Source organism: Bombyx mandarina, chromosome 03 (genome assembly GCF_030267445.1).
Source record: "Bombyx mandarina strain Sakado chromosome 03, ASM3026744v2".
NCBI classification, from domain to species: Eukaryota; Metazoa; Arthropoda; class Insecta; order Lepidoptera; family Bombycidae; genus Bombyx; species Bombyx mandarina.
In genome coordinates this window covers 14,765,407-14,785,729 of record NC_143210.1, presented here as the reverse complement: position 1 = coordinate 14,785,729, position 20,323 = coordinate 14,765,407, and the positions used below count along the sequence as shown (strand labels likewise).

Below are 20,323 nucleotides of genomic sequence, written 5' to 3'. Positions count from 1 at the left end.
TTTCTTAACAAAAATTGTACCAATCATCCGTTTTCCAAACACGCACAGATGCACTTGCACTGACAGCTAGTGCCACTCTGTGGATATTTGCTGCGGATAAATTTGGTGCGGATATTTGCTGCGGATATATTTGCTGCGGATATTTGCTGCGGATAAATTTGGTGCGGATATTTGCTGCGGATATATTTGCTGCGGATATTTGCTGCGGATATATTTGCTGCGGATATTTGCTGCGGATATATTTGCTGCGGATATATTTGCTGCGAATCGTCAATCTTGCAACCAGGCTTAAGCAGTGGGACAGTTCTCGTATAATAGGGACAGCTGAGACTTCCACATCAGCACCGGCCCCCACCAACCCCAGAGCTATTCTGAACATATCTTATTAAACTTTATTGTTTATTTATTTTTTATTGCTTAGATGGGTGGACGAGCTCACAGACCACCTGGTGTTGAATGGTTACTGGAGCCCATAGACATCTATAACGTAAATGCAGCACCCAGATATAAGTTCTAAGGTCTCAAGTATAGTTAAAATAGATAGCAAATATTTGAACCCTAAAACAAATAAAGACGAAATAAAGATAAGCCTTTTGACAACAGCGAGTCTCTAAACTATATAAAGTTGAATTAGCGAATTTTTATTTAGTCATCACGTTTTGTAATTAAACTCGACAATGTTTAGTACGTCGGTTCTCATTTGTCTCCTGTTTAATTCGGTGCTCGCCACAGGTAATTATACACACTTAACTTACTGGTGGTAGGACCTCTTGTGAGTCCGCACAGGTAGGTACCACCGCCCCGCCTATTTCTGCCGTGAAGCAGTAATGCGTTTCGGTTTGAAGGGTGGGGCAGCCGTTGTGACTATACTGAGACCTTAGAACTATATCTCAAGGTGTGTGGCGCATTTACGTTGTAGATGTCTATGGGCTCCAGTAACCACTTAACACCAGGTGGGCTGTGAGCTCGTCCACACGTCTAAGCAATAAAAAAAAAAAAACTTAAATGGTAACCGATGTTAAACTAGAAGACCAATACAATATGTGCTATTGTGTTGTTTTGTGACAAAGAAGATTGTTCTTTAACGTTAAGGTCTAGTTTTAATTTGAGGAATCATTTACTGTTAGTCACATTTCTTTGTTATTCAAATCACTTTGTCTAGATGGGTGAATAAACTCACCGCCCATCTGGTGTTAAGTGATGATCGGAACCCATAGACATCACGGCGTGAATGCCGCTAACCTGTTTGAGACAGAAGCTTCAATTGTATTATATCACGACTGCTCATCAATAGAATCCAGAACGTAGGAGACGACACTCCATCACGGAGTTCGTTTATGAACACGACCTGTTTGATAGCTAGCTCACTAGATAAATATTTCACTAAAAAACTATTATTATACGGCTAAACATGGACAAAACACGGTGAAGTCGTCGCGGCGTCGTGGCCTAACGGATAATACGTCCGGTGCATTCGTGTTGAGCGATGCACCGGTGTTCGAATCTCAGGCGGGTACCAATTTTTCTAATGAAATACGTACTCAACAAAATATGTTTACGATTGATTTCCACGGTGAAGGAATAACATCGTGTAATAAAACTGAAACCCGCAAAATTATAATTTGCGTAATTACTGGTGGTAGGACCTCTTGTGAGTCCACGCGGGTGGGTACCACCACCCTGTCTATTTCTGCCGTGAAGCAGTAATGCGTTTCGGTTTGAAGGGTGGGGCAGCCGTTGTAACTATACTTGAGACCTTAGAACTTATATCTCAAGGTGGGTGGCGCATTTACGTTGTGGATGTCTATGGGCTCCAGTAACCACTTAACACCAGGCGGGCTGTGAGCTTGTCCACCCATCTAATCAAAAAATAAATAAAAAAAGTGTGTGTGTCCGCTCCGACGCACGACTGGAGTTTACTGGATATAAAAAATTAAACGAAACAATACGAGAAATAGTTCTATATTACGACAACACGATACACAACAGATTATTAACAAATTAACGAGACACAAAACAAACGACTAACAAATATATGAAAATACAATAATGAGAGAAACGCGCGATCAGTACGAGGCTTTGTGGCGGACTGCCGGCGCAGCAGCCCGGCGTCACCTGCGATAACGCGGCCGCGCGTTGGCTCCTGATTGGCGCGCGCACGCATCACGCAATCAGGAGCCAATCAGGCGCATAAAGCATTTCGTGTGACATGCTAGGCGCATAACGCATTTCGTGTGACATGCTAGTACGATTTTGGTCCCCATAATTTTCATACCCCGGGCCTATATATGTAAATCGATTCTAAAGGAGTAAACTCCAAAAAAAAGTTATAGGAAAGACTAAGCTGTATATTTAGAAGTAGATTCCGTACATTTTATCTTTGTTGAAGACAACCAAACACTACGAGAATTGGAGAATCGTCTTGCCACCTCCAACAACAGGCTGACTGGCGAATTTATATATGTGAGTACTTACTTGTGGCTTTCATAACGTTGTAAGAGACCTCGAGTTAATACTTCACTCACACGGCCCCAACTTAGAAATACCTTGTTTTCGCGTCTAACTCATGTAACTACATGGCAAGCTCTCTATTGTTTGGATTCAACTTTTTCAGACGAGACTATGAAACTTTTGATGGTTAGCGAATCCCGATATCGTGTTAATTGGCGATTTTGGTTCATAGACATCAGAACGTCAATACCGACGCCTTCCTTGCATCATGGAATCGAGGTCACAATTAACGACTGTTCTACCTTTAAAACCAGAGCTCATGAGTCATTCGCGGCAGTAATGGAAAGAAAGAGGTACCTTGGTGCCAGAGGATCTATGCCCCTTTTTTTTCCTACCTAAGCTGAGCGCCTTGAGATCAGCTGGGTATATCAGCGTAGCCTAGTAGGTGAGCTCACGGGGCTCAAACCTGATGACATTGCTAACACGAACCCTAGCAGAGCCGTGCTTCGCAGAATCTACCACCGGATCGGAAACGCGACCCACTGAGAAGATCCCACGAGAAACTCAGTGGCCTGTGTCTGAGGGTTAACTTACTCGTCGAGCCCTTCGTCGCAAGCGACGGGTTTGACGAGGACGATGACTGGTCTATGCCCCAGAATATTCGCTAAGGCTACAGCCGCACGCCAATTTAATGGAATATTACTAGTAGTTTAACTTAAACCAATTGGAATCTGTAATATTTTATTTCAACAGAATGGCATACTGAGGTATCCCGGTAGCAGTTTCGTCACGATTGTGTTCCCGCTGCTAAGCGCATTGGGTCAGCTGGCCTTATTCTCGCAAAAGAAAAACGAACAAAAGCTTCTTGATCTTCTAGAATTGGATAATAAGGAACAGGTAAAATTTATCCTGACATAAACACAACTCTTCCTCACATCTAGTCTACATTAGAGAAAACGGGCTGGAATGCCCATTACAATGATTTATAGCCATTACTTGATAAGAAATACACAGATCCTCAATCCATCACTATATACCATTACCACCACCATTATAGCTGGTGACTACACCAAACGACTTAGGTTTAATTAAGTAATAAACAGATTGATGTTTATTTTAGATACGTAGAATATTTCCGTATATAAGAGAGGAGTACTTCAGTGAAGACCTTGTAGCTTCACCGAAATTCGACCTGAAAGTTTACACGGACGACGACAACAAACTGTGTCCCGCTTTCAAAAAGTCATACAAAAAGACCTTTGGTGGTGAGACCGGGGAGGTAGACTACAGTGAACCCGAAGAAGCTGCTGAAGAAATCAACGATTATGTAAGTATTAGCTCTACGTTGTAGGATTAAAGGTCGCTTGCGACCCGAGTTTTTGATCAAAAATTAGGTAGAGCTTAATCGTCATGTGGAAGATGAGAATGGTAATACTAGTAACAGACACACTCTTCATTAACCAATTAATTAATATGGCTTTAGACACTGCAATCTTGTTATCTAATGTTAATGATATTATTTATTAATTAGGTAAAAAGTCAAGGCACGGGTGGATTCAAAGACCTCGTTTCAAGTCGAAAAATAGAGGACAAGGATGGACTGAATTTTATAGGCACCTACGAGCTAAGTGTGAGTAGTCGAATTCTTCTCTCTTTTTTTTAAACATGGACCGTTGGCTTTTATTAGACCTTTCAAATAGCTGGTAATGGTCGTTGGAACAGAACAGTTTCTGCCTCCCCGTGTTCACAAGATGCAAGCTGACGAACATGAGTGTCACTTATGAAGATTCACCTATCAATATACATAACCAGTTAGATGAGACCTCTACTCATCTATACTAATATATAGGTATATATCTACAGTGGTTTTTACGGATGTTCCGTTATAACTACTGAACCATGCATCCGATTGACTTGAAACTTGGTATCCATGCAGAAAATACATGTACTTAATGGATAGGCTAATATTTATATGAGTGTTGGACTCCTTACACCAGTTGCGGGGGCGTTAATGATGAGAATCTTTGGGGGGGGGGCGAGAAATAATAATGTTAATTTTAAATGCACAGCGAAGCGGACGAGTACAGCTAGTAAAGGTATAAATGTCCACGTTCAGTGAGCTGGCGGTCTGGCCAACGCTTCCTGCTCTCAATGACACTTTTATACATTCATCTCTTTCCCCACACTGAAGCAGTCCGCGACGTTTTAATTCATATAAATTGAAATTTTCAGTTTAAATTTGACGATAGATTCGTTTTCACGAGCAGCAAAGTGGTGAAGTTCAAAACCGGTAAGACTGTCACAGTCATCCCCGGGGCGGCCGGGGAAGGTATCATCAAATATGCCGACGTTAAATCTATAAACGCCAAGGTACCTAGATACATTATTCGTTTATTTATTTGCGTAGACCGATATCAGAGTTCACAATCCACTTTATGTGTATTAAAATGTACAGCCGAGGATTTGATTGCCACACAAACTGGTTGTAGGACTGTTAGAGTGAAATCGTGATGTTTCATTTATTTCGTGAATTTTACTACTACTACTGCTGAGCTGGCGCTATGACCCCCAAGTGGGTCTTGGCCTCCGACAATAAACTCTGCCATTCATCCCGGCGCTGTGCAACACCTTGCCAATCCGAACCTTGGAGCTCACGTAAATTTCCTTCCACAGTGTCAGACCAGCGGTACTTGGGCCTCCCTACGGGGCGGCGTCCCTCCGGTACACCCGCGTACACCCGTTTCACAGCCCGATCCTGCTCCATACGTACTACATGCCCGAGCCATCCGAGCCTCCGTGCCTTCATCTCCCCCAGAATATTTGGCTCACCAAAAAGCCTCTCCACATCCTTATTTTTAAGGACGTGAAATTTACTACTTCATTGTATTAGCATTTGGTCGTGATGGCGATTTAAAAGCGCGAATATAGAGGCTTATCCATTGTGTACATCGTTGTATCACTCACAGAAACATTCACAGTTCTAACTGTTCCAGGTTATAGAAATTCTGGCTAGAGGTGGAGAATACTCGTATGTCGTAGTTCTTCCAAACAAATTTGATGGACTGAAAGAGGTACTGAAGAAATTCACAGATCCTGAAGTTTTCAGACAAGCCATAGACCAAGGGAAAAACGTTTGTGCCAAACTATTAGTTCCAAGCCGAGAAGTTATCAGGAAGGTGGATTTGGCAAACTCTCTCCAACAGGTAGGTGCCTTAAAGTGTATTTTTCTTTCGCATACTGACTTGGTTTAACGATAGATCTCGCCTAGCAACAATATAATCATCTTAGGTGATTACTGGACGTAGAGTATTGTGAGAGCCGATGCGGGTAAGTACCACCGTTCTGCATATTACTGCCACGAAACAGTGAAGCTTTCCGGCTTGAGGGTTGGGACAGATGAAGTTATGCATAAATGTTAGTGAGACTCATTGTGAGTTACGGAATTTGTGCTATGTCTATGAGTTCCGGTTACAACTTAACACCAGATAGGCAGTGAGTTCGTTTGCCCATGAAAGCACAAACGGTCGTGTTCTAATAGTTAAATTAAGAAGATGGTATTCTACCATAATCGCGGTAATTTAATTAAGTGTCTAAATCTTAATTCGGAGCTACATAGTTCCGTTTTGCTGAAGCCGATTCATTTATCGTGATAACATTGAAAGAAGAAATATTCAACAGATGTGAACCAAATGAAATCGGCACCTTTTTATTTATTGCTTAGATGGGTGGACGAACTCACAGCCCACCTGGTGTTAAGTGGTAACTGGAGCCGATAGACATCAACTACGTAGACGCGCCACCCACCTTGAGATACAAGTTCTAAAGTCTCAGTATAGTTACAACGGCTGCCCCACCCTTCAAACCGAAACGCATTACTGCTTCACGGCAGAAACAGGCAGGGTGGTGGTACCTATCCGCGCGGACTTAAAAAAAATGGTCGGAATCGAGAACTACATGTTTTATTTTCATTTGAAATCGGTTAAAGATATAATAATATTATCATCGTACGGCAACACCAACAATAAGTGTGTGGGCTAAAAACTCACAGTCGTGGTAGGACCTCTTGTGCCTAGAGGGTGAAGCAGTAATGCGTTTCGGTTTGAAGAGCGTGGCAGCCGTTGTAACTAGGTATATTGAGACGTAAGAACTTATGTCTCGGTAGGTAGGTGACGGCATTTACGTCGTAGATGTCTATGGGCTCCGGTAACCACTTAACACCAGGTGAGCCGTAAGTTCGTCCACCAACCTGAGCAGTAAAATAGCCTGTTTTACTTTTCAGACATCGAGCTCTTACCTTTTCGTACCAGGGGAGGCCGACCTCCGCGGTGTGAGTCAAAAATGCGATGACACTTACGTCGCTTCGATCCTGCATGAGGTCCGTTTGAGGCCCGATTCAACAAACAATTCGAGAAAAGGTAACACTGATACTGCGAATAATTGCTACTGGGTTGCCACGATATTCTAGGATATTTTTCGATATAATCGAATAATTTTGCTACTAAGGTATTTTTGTACAATATACAGTAATTCTTCGATTTCTTTTAGAATCAGGACAGCAATAGAAATTCAGAGAGCTTTTTAATATTTTTCTACTTCTTTGTTACATTTAATCAATGTACATGAATGATTCCCTTCATTTCCGAAATCATAGTGTAAGCACAACAGATACATGAACTTAAGAAATAGTACTAAAAGTAATTATTACCGAAAAATAATTTTATACATAATTAACATAGAACCTTTCGAATCCAGTACGATAACGGTCTCTGACGTCACCGCTATTTAAGTGCCAGATCATGCATGGATTCTTTCCAGTCTATTTGGTTGGTCTTTCTATATCAATGCTACACCATTATACCAATTTCTAACCAATTTTCAATCCAAAACAACATCTATTGCTAAATCAAAATAGAACAAATCCTAATTCAGTAATTCCAGTTCTGAAGGATGTTTGTCGTCAAACAACTAATGATTTATATGTTCTTCCAGCGAGTCCGTGTACAAAATACGACGTGGAGTTGGAAGTTAACTATCCACACGCGTTCTACGTGATGTGCGCTCAGCGGGAACCGAACCTTGTGCGATCGCCTATAGTCGGCATGGCTGTGCAGTCCTAGTTATGACTATTTCATTGTTTGCTCCAATAAAGGATGCTAAGTGTACTCGGTGTTTTATTCTGTTGTGATATTTCCATTGAAACACATTTCAAATTAAAATAGAAGAGTTTTACAATTCGAACTGTGAATCTCCAAGTCTTATGTTAAAAAAGGAGAGAGAGAGAACAAGGTTAAGAGTCGCCATCTTCTGCGCGAAGCAAGTTGCGGGATGGAATAACCGCTGTGATGTTTATGGAATTCGATTTTAAATTAGACAGGCAGTCAAACCCTCTGTAGTTTAAAAAGAAACATCAGCGTTATTGCTCGCTAGATACTCCAAGAATCACACATTGGACAATTTAAGCTTAATTTTTTTATATGATTTAAGAATAATTGATTGCCAGTCTGGTTTGTTACGATGTCACGATCACTGATCAAGCATCTATCCATCACTGCACCGTCGACCAATTCTCGTTTCAAAACTGTTTAAGCGCCATCTACAATACGTATTGAAAAACTAATAATTTTCACAGTGAACTCGAGTTAGTGGTTCTCCGTATCCTCACTAGATGGCGCTTTATAAAAATTCGAACACTTGTTATTATTTTTTATCAAATCTTAATGTAATGTCCATAGATTATACACTTAATATAGTAATGTCAGTAAGACCTTAAAATTAAATATAATACCGAAATATTGCTCACTCATCACTAGATCTCTGAAATTATACATAGGCGCCCACTGAGAACGAATTTTAAGTAATCCATAGTCCATCCATAATCCATAGTGCTCGGAGAGTCCCACTCCTCCTGGCTGATGCCTTGTTCGCCCACCTATTTTGGTGAAACTAGAAAGACCTCCGGGCCACGAATTATTACTTCCTCTCAAAAAAAAACATATTATGTAGGTAATAGTTTTGATGTAGTCTTTGCGCAAAGAATATGACGACCGATACGATTCTCTTCATCAAGTGCAGTACCGGCGCTCAGAATACAGAAAAAACGTTTTTTCTGTATTTTGAGTAACGGCGTTCGAATCCCGCACGCACGTATAAAAAGAGTGCGAAAGGGACAACGCTCTACAAAGTCGAAATTAGCCGAATGTCTCTTTCTAGAGGTCGATGTGCATTATGTCTTGCCCAGTTTATTAATACCAAATGGTAGATTCTGCTCAAACAAGTCATTGTCGAAAGCTAAGCTACTGCTTCATTGCAGGTAAAAGCAGCATTTAGTGCGTTGGCTTCCAACAATTAGTTTCGACAACCATTCGACAACGTATAAGCAAAAATTAATTATGAAGAATTTTAACCAAACATAGGATCGACTTTCTATGAAAGAAAAAATCCAATTTATTATTTACTAGTTGTATCCGTCCGCTTCGCTGGCCATAATTAACATTATTATTTCTCTCCCCCACAAAGATTCTCATCATTAACGGAGTAGGGAGTAACGGTGTACGGAGTCCAACACTCATATAAATATTAGCCTATCCATTAAGTACATGTATTTTCTACATGGATCCAAGTTTCAAGTCAATCGTACGCATGGTTCAGTAGTTATAACGGAACATCCGTAAAAACCAGACCATAAACCAGATTTTGTATAATAATATAGATTTATTTTAAAATAATTAATTATATTTACCTATATAAATATTTAAAATAATTAATTATTTATTCAGTTCATATTTTTTGTCCTTTAATCATATACATATAACATAAAATAATAAATAGAAATATTGAGAGAAATTTCGCTGTTCAATTTTTTTTTCCTACTTAAACTGATGGTCTAGACTCTAGACTGTCTAGAGAGACTATGTCAGTGTCACCGAGCTAGGCCTGTTCAAGTAACCGTTTAGTTTATGTTGCTGGGATTTTTATTATTTTTGAAGTTATACTTCTTTAAGCGCGTTATGAAAAATTGATGAGATTGAAACTTTACGATGGGCGCCCACCGTGACACAAAATTAACATTAACATGTTATTAGCATTCATTTTTTATTAATATAAATGACAAAATTATTATTTAACATAATTCATACTAAATATTATTAAATTATTAACGTTAAATATTTATTATTAATTATTTAATATTTATAAAAAAAAGAAATAAATTTAATGAAAATAAAGTATAACTTCTTACGCGCGTACACGCACCCTTTTTTTAATATTTCCAGGAACTTCAAATTTTTTTTACTGTTCTTCGATTCAACGTACACTGAAAGCCAAGTGAAACACTTCGTCTCGCTGCCAACTACCAACATACGTATCTTGTTATTTATACAGAATACAATCGGTTTGTTTTTTCAAGTGTTTACATGTAAATAGATAAATGAGCAAATAAAAATTATGATAGAATAAGTCACCTACACATGGATTCAAGTGCATGACTTCAAGTTCAACTATTAGTACTACTCATATTGCAACACGCCTGACACATTTATGACAATTTGTACTAAGTGTAAGCCATTAATCAGTTTTAGTGTCATACACTCTAAAATAGATTAATATTTGAGAAATCTATTAAACGGATTTACTTAGCTTTTTATATATATCATTTAGATAAAAAAAATATGTGTAAAATAAAGTAGGTATAAATATATATAAGTTCTAAATGCATCTGACGTCGGGTAGAACACCAGCCATGCTGCGGGTAATACTTGCTTGCGGTTACTTCTTGTATTATTTGCCGCTCTCTGAAAGTGTCCGTGGTAAGTTTTGAACAATATTATACACTAATAGGAAGTAACTAAGAGACACTGGTAGTGTCGCTCGTGTTCATCTGAATTACAAAGACATCGTCGGGTCCCTTTACGGGATCACGGATCGTGACATATGCGCGGCTTCTTTTTGTCTCTTCCACGGATGTCCTGGGTTGTGTTTCCTAACTAGAAACATGATTAGTCTACCTAATATAACTACGGTGGAAAGAGCTAGGCCACTACTCTTTGCTGGTGTCCCTTTCCCCAAAATTTGACAGTGCATTGTTACAATTGTTGGGGAGAGGATTGCAGCCGGTGTAAAACCCATCTCTGGGGAGGGGGAGTGGACTATTACCCCTAGAGGCATATAGCTGCATCGAATTGCAGCGACGGTCTCCAAAAGAGCCACCGCTACCAAATAAGGAGAGACGGGTATGGGAAGCGGGGCTGGTTGAGTTGCTCTAACAAGAACCTTACAAGAGCAGTGCTTCGCTGAATCTACCATTGGGATTGCGAGATCAGGCGAGAAACTCAGTTGGTTGTCTATCCAGTCCACCAGTTCGATGAGAATTGTGACCGCTGCTCGGAGAGCCTAAAATCACCGACGTTGGCGAGTCTTCTTCTTCTTGCTTCGTTTTCTTCAATACTGAGGATCGTGACCAGCTTCTCGCAACAAGAGTTTATTATTATATTTGCCTCTTATCTTATATTTATCTTATATTTATTACACAGTCCAACGTATTCTTTTAGACATCGACGCTGAGAATCGTCTTGCCTTCGAGAGCAACAAAATAACTGGGGAGACTTTATACGTAAGTGCGGACTTTGGTGTTCGTTAATTATATTTGAGTAGACTAGTTCACGACCCCCCTGATTTGAAGTGGTTAAGGCGCCCCATCCTTAGAAAGCCTGCGATTGCTTCGCAGCGAAAGTCAGTCAACAGTAACAATCTATGTTTTATAACCAATGGTCATGACAGGAACTAAAGGAAGTTGTGCAGTAAAATAAAATGAAGAGATTTCTATTAACAATATATGATTCGGAATGAATAGATATTGTTATAGTTCAACCAATCACCATAGTATTTATGAACCATCTAAGATTACCGGTCACCGTCCTCGTCGAACCCGTCGCTTGGGACGAAGGGCTCGACGAGCGAATTAACCCACAGACACAGCCCACTGAGTTTCTCGCCGGATCTTCTCAGTGGGTCGCGTTTCCGATCCGGTGGTAGATTCTGCGAAGCACTGCTCTTGCTAGGGTCAGTGTTAGCAACTCTCCGGTTGAGCCCCGTGAGCTACAAACGTTAGGGTGAAGCTGAAATAGCATCTCAAGGCTATCAGCATAGGTAGGAAAAAAAAAAAGTTTTTTCTTTACCAAACCAAATTTATATTTAATTTAGCAAGGTGCTAAGAGAAACCCTGGCCAGATTTATACGACGGCGATATTCCCACTGTTGGCGACAACGGCCCAGCTAGCTCTCTTCTCTGAAGGGAAGACTTATCAAAACCTGCTTAGCTTTCTTAATCTGAAAGATAAAAAAGAGGTACAAATCTGCTTAGTATTATATCCGAGCATTGGGATTTGGGTACTTTTAGTTGCTGAATATTGCCAGACGGACACATGATTACCTAGGTCCATATACACCATAACGGAGATGTTATAGCTGCCATGAACGTCTGAACTATGTTGTGACGGCTCTCTCACACTTTAAACAAGGGTCCATGTTTACTTCACGTTATAGACTAAATTCAGACTTGACTAAAGGGCCCTGAAACTAGCAAAAGCCGGTAATCAGTGGCAGCCAGCTGGTATGATACTTAGAAAGTGCTGCTCCCCATTCTACCGTGAGGTACTTAGTCGACACCTGCTGGAACTCTAGCAGCGGCGGTATTATATGACACTACTGTTATATTATCGTAATAAAACCAATCCTTATGTGTTCAAGTTTTTGGTGGGGCATCGAAAGACTGCCCATAAAGCGAAGTTTGGTACAAAAATTAATGGCATCTATGAACATTGACGTCATTACGTTAAAAACACCTAACTTCCAATGTCTGAACGGTTTTTATTGTTGACTTAAGTGCCATAATGTTTAATATGAAACTGTTACTTTAATTGATTTGCAGACTTAAATATGTGTTTTTTTTAGATTCGGACTATTTTTCCTACGTTTATTGAGATTTTATTTAACAAAGATCGTATCGGTTCGCCGACTTTAAATCTAAATATGTACAGTGATACGAGCAACAGGTTAAGTCCAGCTTTCACAGATACCTACAACAAGACCTTCAGTGCTAAGGCTAGGACTGTGGACTACAGTGACCCCGTTGAAGCTGCAAATGAGATCAATGATGAGGTTCGGATTTAAATCATTCCTCTTCTAACTCCTAAATTTAGTTGCTTACTTGATTTTTTTAAGTTAAGACGCTACTTTATGATATTAAATGGATCTTAAAATTGTCATCAGTGTTGAATTAAAAGAGATAGAGGCCCAGTTTCCCGTTTACAATCTCTCCTTGTCTCCCTACAATTCAACTTACAATATAGACATGAGAAGCTCATATTTGTACTTTTGAAACTGTAAAAAGTAGGAATAAAATATAATCGTATTTTAACACAGGTTAGAAATGAAGGCGACTTCAAGAATATAATCTCCAGTAAAATGATAAAGGAAGGGGCCGGTCTTAGTTTTATAAGCAGCTACGTGTCGACTGTAAGTAATTAATATTTGAGTACTTTGTCCGCGAGATATTGCCATACATTATGCTGGCTTAAAGAGAAGGATTCTATATATATATATTTTATATACATTCATTGTATTCCAATGAAATTCAACTTTCGAACTCACTATTACTGCGTGTGGATTCATCCGTAACCCATTTCCAGATATAATTATGGCATCTTCATCAGTCTCCACAATCATCTCCACTTTTTGCGCTACATAGGTTTTCTAACCTACATCTGTCAAACTGTTGTAATGGTTATCGGAGCTCGTAGAGTTTTCGTAAACCCCACTCAAACTTGAGACGTGAGGTCGAAATCTCAAATACAATGTGTACTATCCGATCCTTCGAAATAGAACACATGGCTGCTCTCACAAATAGGCTCTACAACTTACCACTTTACGCAAAAATTGTATATTTTATTTTGTGCGATGTTATTCCTTCATCGAAGAAGTTGTGTATATAATATACCTGTTAGGTACGTAGAAATATTGCTCCAAGTATAATAATTAACTGGTAACAGCTTGGAGCAATGGTCAGCGGCCTGGCCGATCACCGTCAGGACGATTAAAGAGCAGTTTTTATTTGAAACAAATCAATGTTGGTATTATTTGTCAATCTATCAGGTTATATTAATTTTTAAGTTATTGCATAGCTTTTATCGCGGACTTTGAGTGCGGCGACTGAATCAAGAAATTCCGTAACGGAAATAAAACCTAACACTCCACTCCTACCATGTAGCTTACGTTCAACACATTCACACGTTGCGCTTGTGTAGTGTTTTTGAATAAGCGCGCGGCGTGAGGTTGCACTGCATGCGCATCATGAAAAGTCTGCCCATCTCTCTCGCGCGTGGTCTAGCTTATGAGTGTGAAGGGAACAGTTAATGTTTTGCTTTTGTTAATGTTTATAAATATAGCGTGATCTTATTTTATTATTGTTTTAATATTCAATTATTATTGTCTAATTATAATTGCATAAGTTGATAAAAAAAGGATTATGTGGTTTTATGAAACCATGGTAAAAATGAAACTTTTTTTCACATTATAGACATTTAACTCTGATAAACAACATTTACATTAAACGCTGACAAAAACAAACAAAATTGCGTGGAGCACTGGCACAAATGAGTAATAGTCTATACACTACACGGTCAGTTGCTGCGAACTATAGGCACCGCCATATTGGCCTCGGCTGTTCTGACGAGCGCCTTTTACTTTATCCCTACTCCGCGGCCGACCGTCACGCGACATGCAACACACAGACGAAAAAGTTTGAAATGCTATGCAATAGCTTTACCGCGGCAGTCCCCGAGTGCCACACGTGTTTATTTTTTTACTTTTGCAGATCATGTACAGCGACAAATTCAAATTCATAAACGAGAAAACAATAGACTTCAAATCTGGTAACAAGGTGATAAATATTCCAGGAATTACCGGGGAAGGTGTAGTGAAATATGCCGACATAAAGTCTATTGATGCCAAGGTAAATACAATATATTATTATTTAGTAAAGGGGCCATCCATAAAGTACGTCACACGTTAATGGGGAGGGGGGGGTATCACCGAAGTGTGACATCGTGTGACAAGGGGCATGGGGGGGTCAATACTTTTGTGACGTCACATGTTAAAATTTAAAATACTAAAACGCAAAGTTTGTATGTGAATTAAAAATTTTAAAAATTTACAAACTTGATCTATATTTATTAATAATTTTTTGATATATATTTATTGATCTATATTTATTAATAATTTAGCGAAAATTCGTCCTCAAAGAATTGCGGTTAGCCGTGCCCGAGAAATTCTCTGTTTAATGAATGATGACGATGCTTTATGGATGGAAGAGAATGATGTCGACACTAAGGATGTTCCTGACGTTCAAATTCAGAACGAAAATGAAGTGCCTGATTTACCAGTAATAGCTGATATAAAAGAGTGGATCCAAAGTCCATGGACACTCGATAATTAAGTTTTTTATCTTTAATTAATATAATTAATCGTTTATTATTTTCTAACTAGTCGTTTGTTTTGTTTTTTATGAAATGTTGGACTTTATGTTGATTTTATTAGATTATTATTTAATAAAAATAAGTAAAAAATGAAAATAGCTGTTTTCTCTCGATTATTTTTAAATACATACATAAATTTAAAAAATGTGTGACGTCACATCAGGAGGGGGGCGTTATAAAAATGTGACAACCTGTGACAAGGAGGGGGGGGAGGGGTTCAAAAGTCCTAAAATTCGTGTGACGTACTTTATGGATGGCCCCAAACGTCTGTTGTCGTCGTGGCCTAAAGGATTAAACGTCCGGTGCATTCGTATCTAGCGGTGCACTGGTGTTCGAATCCCGCAGGCGGGTGTACCAATAATATTTTTCCTAATGAAATACGTGCTTAACAAATGTTCCTTCCACGGTGACGGAATAACATCGTGTAATAAAAATCAAACCCGCAAAATTATAATTTGCGTAATTACTGGTGGTAGGACCTCTTTTGAGGCCACACGTGTAAGTACCACCACTTCAACTTTTTCCACCGTGAAGCAGTAATGCGTTTCGGCTTGAACGATACTGTCCTGGGTAGCCGTTGTACTGTGAAATTGAGACTGATGTCTCAAGTCGTCGATTGATAATGTCAATATCAAGGACACAACTAAGACTGAGGCTTAATTTTGTCGCCTGACAATACGCAGAATAAGTACCTAGTCAGGTCATAAATTCTGTCACATGTTTAATGTAAAATAATTGAAACAAGTTTATTCATTATGTAACCATTCATATACCAAAATGAACTTAACAAAACATAGATTCTTATGACACTAAAGTTTATTCAAAATGACCTCCGTGATTTTGAATACAGGCCTTCAATCTGCGCGGCCAGTCGTCTATCGCAGCACGAACGAGGTCCATGTCAATATCGGCGGCTGCCTTAATCAAGGATGTCTTGAGTGACTCCAAATTGGGATGAGGCTTCGAGCACGCCTTTTCCTCCAAGTGTTGCCATATCTTGTAATCTAACGGATTCAAATCTGGACTGGAGGAGGGCCAGTCTTCGTGCCGGATGAAGTCGATTTCACGCGCCGCCAGCCAGTCTTGTGTGCTCTTCGCTCTATGAGCTGGCGCCGAATCTTGTTGGAATACCCAGTGCCTGTTATTGAACATGGTATGAGAAACAGGTTCCACAAGGTTCGTCAGGACTGTATTTTGATACACAACTGCATTCGTTTTTACACCTTTCTCACAAAAATGTACCTCTGTTAAGCCCTAATAAGAAACTCCCAACCATACCATGAGCGAGGATGGAAAATGACCTCGTTGGACACGCGGAATACGGTTGCTCGCTTCTTCACTACTGTGTACACCTTATCATTTTGTTTGTTGTAGCTCTCTTCTACGGTAAAAAATTTTTCATCCGAAAAAAGAATTTCCCGATATTTTTTTCCCGCGTACCGCTTCAACAAAGCGCGGCATCTCTTCAGTCTCAGGTCCATTAGACGAGCATTCAAACGATGTCCTGTTTTTCTTCGATATGCCCGAAGCCCTAAGTCTTCATTTAACACCCTTTTCACTGTGGTTCTGCTTAACCCCGTCTGAAGGGCCAACAGTTTCTGCTTACGTTTGGGATTTCTTTGAATTCGCGCCTTCACAGCTTTTATCACTGCTGGAGTCCTAACAGACCGAGGGCGATCACTTCTTGACCTGTCATCTACACTAGAGTCTTCATTGTATCGTTTGATGGTACGATAAACGAATCTTTTGGTTATATTCAAATTTTGCAGTATGTTAAAAATTTGAATTGGCGCGTAACCGCAACGAGGCAACGCAATAACTGCAACACGGTCTTCTTTAAGCGTCCACTGCATATTTAAAAATGAGTAAAATTCGAAAAAGTATACATTTTTATTTTCATGAACAATTCGAAATTCGAATTCAATAAACTTTTTTGTGGCCAGCATTCTAAAAGAAAAGTTTTTACTGTGTGACAATACTTATGACCTGACTAGGTATTTCTAAAAGCTACAGTTACAAACGTACTATAACTCCTCCGGCGGCAGCGCGATGGCAAAAGCTTGATAGAGCGCTTTCAGAAAAGTGCATCTCGTATACATTTTTCTGTTCTCTTGCTTTTTTTTTTTTATTGCTTATGTGGGTGGACGAGCTCACAGCCCACCTGGTGTTAAGTGGTTACTGGAGCCCATCGACAACTACAACGCAAATGCGCCACCCACCCTTAGATATAAGTTCTAAGATCTCAAGTGTAGTTACAACGGCTGCTCCATCCTTCAAAGCAAAACGCATTACTGCTTCACGGTAGATATAAGCAGGGTGGTGGTACCTACCCGCGCGGGCTCACAAGAGGTCCTACCACCAGTAAAACATTATTTTGATTAGTACAGGATATTTCAGTGTTTTAATTCTTCTAGACCATAGAATTGGAAGGTAAAGATGGACTATACTCGTATATCATGGTTCTTCCAAACAAACATGATGGACTTCTGGAAGTACTAGATAAGCTCTGTGATTCTACAGCTTTCCAAGAAATTCTTGATCGCGGCCAGGAAGTATGCGCAAAATTATCCATCCCAGCCGGAGACTTGATTGCCAAATGTGACTTAGGAAAGACAGCTAAAGAAGTGAGTCAAAGTTCTGTATCTGACATCAGTTAGCGATTTAAAAGCATTAAACATGTCATTAAATATAAACCGTAACTAGTAGACTTCCAGTACACCGTATTTAAAGTTGGTATTTCATTAATTGCTATGTACTACTCTACAGTGGTGACATATGGTGCTAAAATAAAATGGAACGGGGATAAACTTTCTAAATTAAAGTTTTCATGATAAGTTAATTTCTCAACGCAACAAAGTTCTCTCTTATTGTTATGATTTATTTATTTGGCCCACTCAGATCATTCACGTTGCCAAAATAAAAACGCATAGATACGTAGTTTCAATTAGCAATAATAAATTAAACTAAATTGTATCAATCATAATAATAACGTTGTCGCAATGGTTCTAGTAGCGACATTCCAGGCGTTCAGGTATTGTGATCAAGATATTGCTGAGCTGGCTCGCAGCCTGCGGACTAGGGATGTACAACGTTTGCTCGTAGTTGCATAGGAACTATCCACACGTGCTTCAGCTAACAAACCTCAGGCGCAGCAGATGCGAGGCAACCCTTAGAATATCCTCAATGTAATGTTAGATTGCACACGCTGTGTTGTCTCCATGAATAACTATAATTCAAGTAGAGACCTAATACTATAGAAGGACGTATAGAATGCTTCATACAGATATCTTGACAGTTCTTGAACACCATGCGAATCTCCGGGTGAATACGCCTAGAGATGGCGTGATAGTAAATTGTTACCTGAACTACTACAATATGCTGTAGCATGCCGCTGGTACTCTTGATACAAACTGATGTCCAGCTTCTCAAATAATTTGTTGTTGGCTTTTCAAAAACAGCGATATGCATGTCTGGACTGTATTGAAAATATTTATTATTGTTTGGTCTCTATTATTCTGACCCAATTTGAAGTACCTGAAATCTAGTCGATAGATACCACACTTAACCCATCCGCGGTTCCCATAACACGTAGTTTTAGCAGACTGCATAATGAAAAAAATGCACGAAAAAATCACGAAGGAGTGTTAATGTTTTATTGTCAATTTCAGTCAAACTTATTAAAGGATATATTCGAAGAGGGGAAACTCGAACTGCAAGGTGTGAGTCATCAATATAATAATACATACGTTTTGTCAATCCTACATGAAGTCTATTTGAAGCCAGGTCCGATCATTTACGATGAGCCCAGAGGTGAGCCGCACACATTTTTATCAATGGATGGGCAGGGAAGAATTAAAACACAAACAAGAAAAACAAATCCTACATTATCTTATAGTATTTGACGGTAGAAGAACAGAATACACCTGATGTTGAATGGTCTCCATACGTCTAAGACATCAGCAGTGTCAGGCCATGATGATGTAGCTTTCTCAAGCTTTAAAAAAGAGAAGGACATAGGGAACGGAGTTGACGAGAGTAACCTTGAACAATTCCTTGATCTAGCGTTTCTCCAAGGTCTGAGTTAATATAGCTTCCGTAATAATAAAATGTACTATATTTTCAGAATTATGTTCAATGCCTCAAATAGAACTGGACATGAACCGCCCTCATTTGTTCTACGTGACTTTCACACAAAAGGTTGGGCCGATCCGTACCCCAATAGTCGGTGTAGTGTTTGACATCACGGGTACAACAAGCAACTAGCTCGACCACTTCTTGACTCGCATCTTCGGTTTCCACATAATATTAATTCTTTCAATAAAATTTTCTGACTTTTTTTCCCTCATTAATACCTATTTCATTATTTCAACAATAATTTCATACTCACTCTAAAACAGGCAGTACAAGGTGTCAACTTCTCCCTCGTGAAGTTGAGTGACCAGAAGGGGTTAAGGAGGCAATGGTGTATATGAGACGGCATGATACTGGACGAATAATCATGCACTATGTATATAAACTACTTACTAGAAATCTCATTATGCTTGAGTCGAGCCAAAGTGTTTTTATTTTGCTTAGATCTATGGACAAGCTCAAAAACGGCGGCATCAAATAGTAACGCATTACTGCTTCACGACAGAAATAGGCCGGGTGATTTTACCTCCTTACCTAGTGGACTCACAAGACACCCTACCAGCAGTAATTCCAGCCATGGAAGTCATTCCATAATTACGTATTTCATTAGAAAAAATTGTACCTGCCTACGGGATTTGAGCACCCACAGTCGAATCGCTCGATATGAAATCACCAGGCTTTGTTTTAGTCTATTAATTCATTAACGTTACATTATTCTTTTGAATCTTCTATTAACATTACATTATTTGAAATTGTCGTGACTTAACTGGTTAAGCACCCAGTTCTCTGAAATGTCCTTACAATACCTATCTATAATACACAGAGGTATCAAATTTTATTTATTAACAATATTGTTAATGTGCCTAGGTAATCGTTTTTTACTAAATTAATATGTATTCAACCCTTGATCACGAGCGACTCGGATAGGGAACCTGGTACTATTGCAGATACCATCATCCTGCCTATTTTTACCGCCAAATCTGCAAAGGCATGCAATATGCCTCGTGTATTCGCGTTTGTATTCGCGACGGGATGTCTCTCAGCTCTAGCCCACTGAGTTTCTCGCTGGATATTTTCAGTGGGTCGCGATTCCAATCTGGTGGTAGATTTTGCGAAGCACTGCTCTTGCTAGGGTTAGTTTTAGCAAATTCTCTCAGGTTGAGCTGGTGAGCTCACCTACTCGCTCAGATAACCTATTATAACCTCTCGAG

General features: G+C 39.5%; 4 protein-coding genes across 4 annotated transcripts in view; 3 read left to right on the top strand and 1 right to left on the bottom strand.

Moving 5' to 3' along the window:
* LOC149503340 (uncharacterized) overlaps positions 1-389 on the top strand; it is a 36,495-nt gene extending 36,106 nt beyond the window's left edge. The window contains exon 4 of the mRNA XM_089738565.1: positions 49-389. Coding sequence (XP_089594691.1) covers positions 49-389 — 341 coding nt within the window. The remainder of the gene's footprint in view (positions 1-48) is intronic.
* The window catches only part of LOC114241187 (uncharacterized), a 476,778-nt gene that overhangs the window by 85,054 nt on the left and 371,401 nt on the right, over positions 1-20,323 (bottom strand). The gene's annotated exons all lie outside the window — the stretch shown is intronic.
* Positions 191-7,613, top strand: serpin-20 (serine protease inhibitor 20). Its single transcript, XM_089740146.1, is given in 10 exon segments — positions 191-732; positions 2,390-2,463; positions 3,205-3,348; positions 3,572-3,778; positions 3,983-4,081; positions 4,684-4,821; positions 5,445-5,658; positions 6,731-6,762; positions 6,764-6,866; positions 7,441-7,613. Coding segments are annotated over 10 exon segments (1,194 nt in total). The 5' UTR covers positions 191-677; the 3' UTR covers positions 7,569-7,613.
* On the top strand, positions 9,930-19,330 carry LOC114245885 (alaserpin). Its single transcript, XM_089740145.1, has 9 exons — positions 9,930-10,256; positions 10,998-11,059; positions 11,650-11,793; positions 12,400-12,606; positions 12,871-12,963; positions 14,321-14,458; positions 17,396-17,605; positions 18,650-18,791; positions 19,105-19,330. The coding sequence occupies exons 1-9, from the start codon at positions 10,160-10,162 to the stop codon at positions 19,242-19,244; spliced, it is 1,233 nt and encodes a 410-aa protein (XP_089596271.1). The 5' UTR covers positions 9,930-10,159; the 3' UTR covers positions 19,245-19,330.

Excerpts from the sequence above, each read along its gene's own strand:
- LOC114245885 (XM_089740145.1), top strand. The coding sequence starts at position 10,160 with ATGCATCTGACGTCGGGTAGAACACCAGCCATGCTGCGGGTAATACTT. Across the intron at positions 11,060-11,649 it reads TAACTGGGGAGACTTTATAC|CAAGGTGCTAAGAGAAACCC; the intron begins GTAAGTGCGGAC and ends TATTTAATTTAG. Across the intron at positions 18,792-19,104 it reads CATTTACGATGAGCCCAGAG|AATTATGTTCAATGCCTCAA; the intron begins GTGAGCCGCACA and ends CTATATTTTCAG.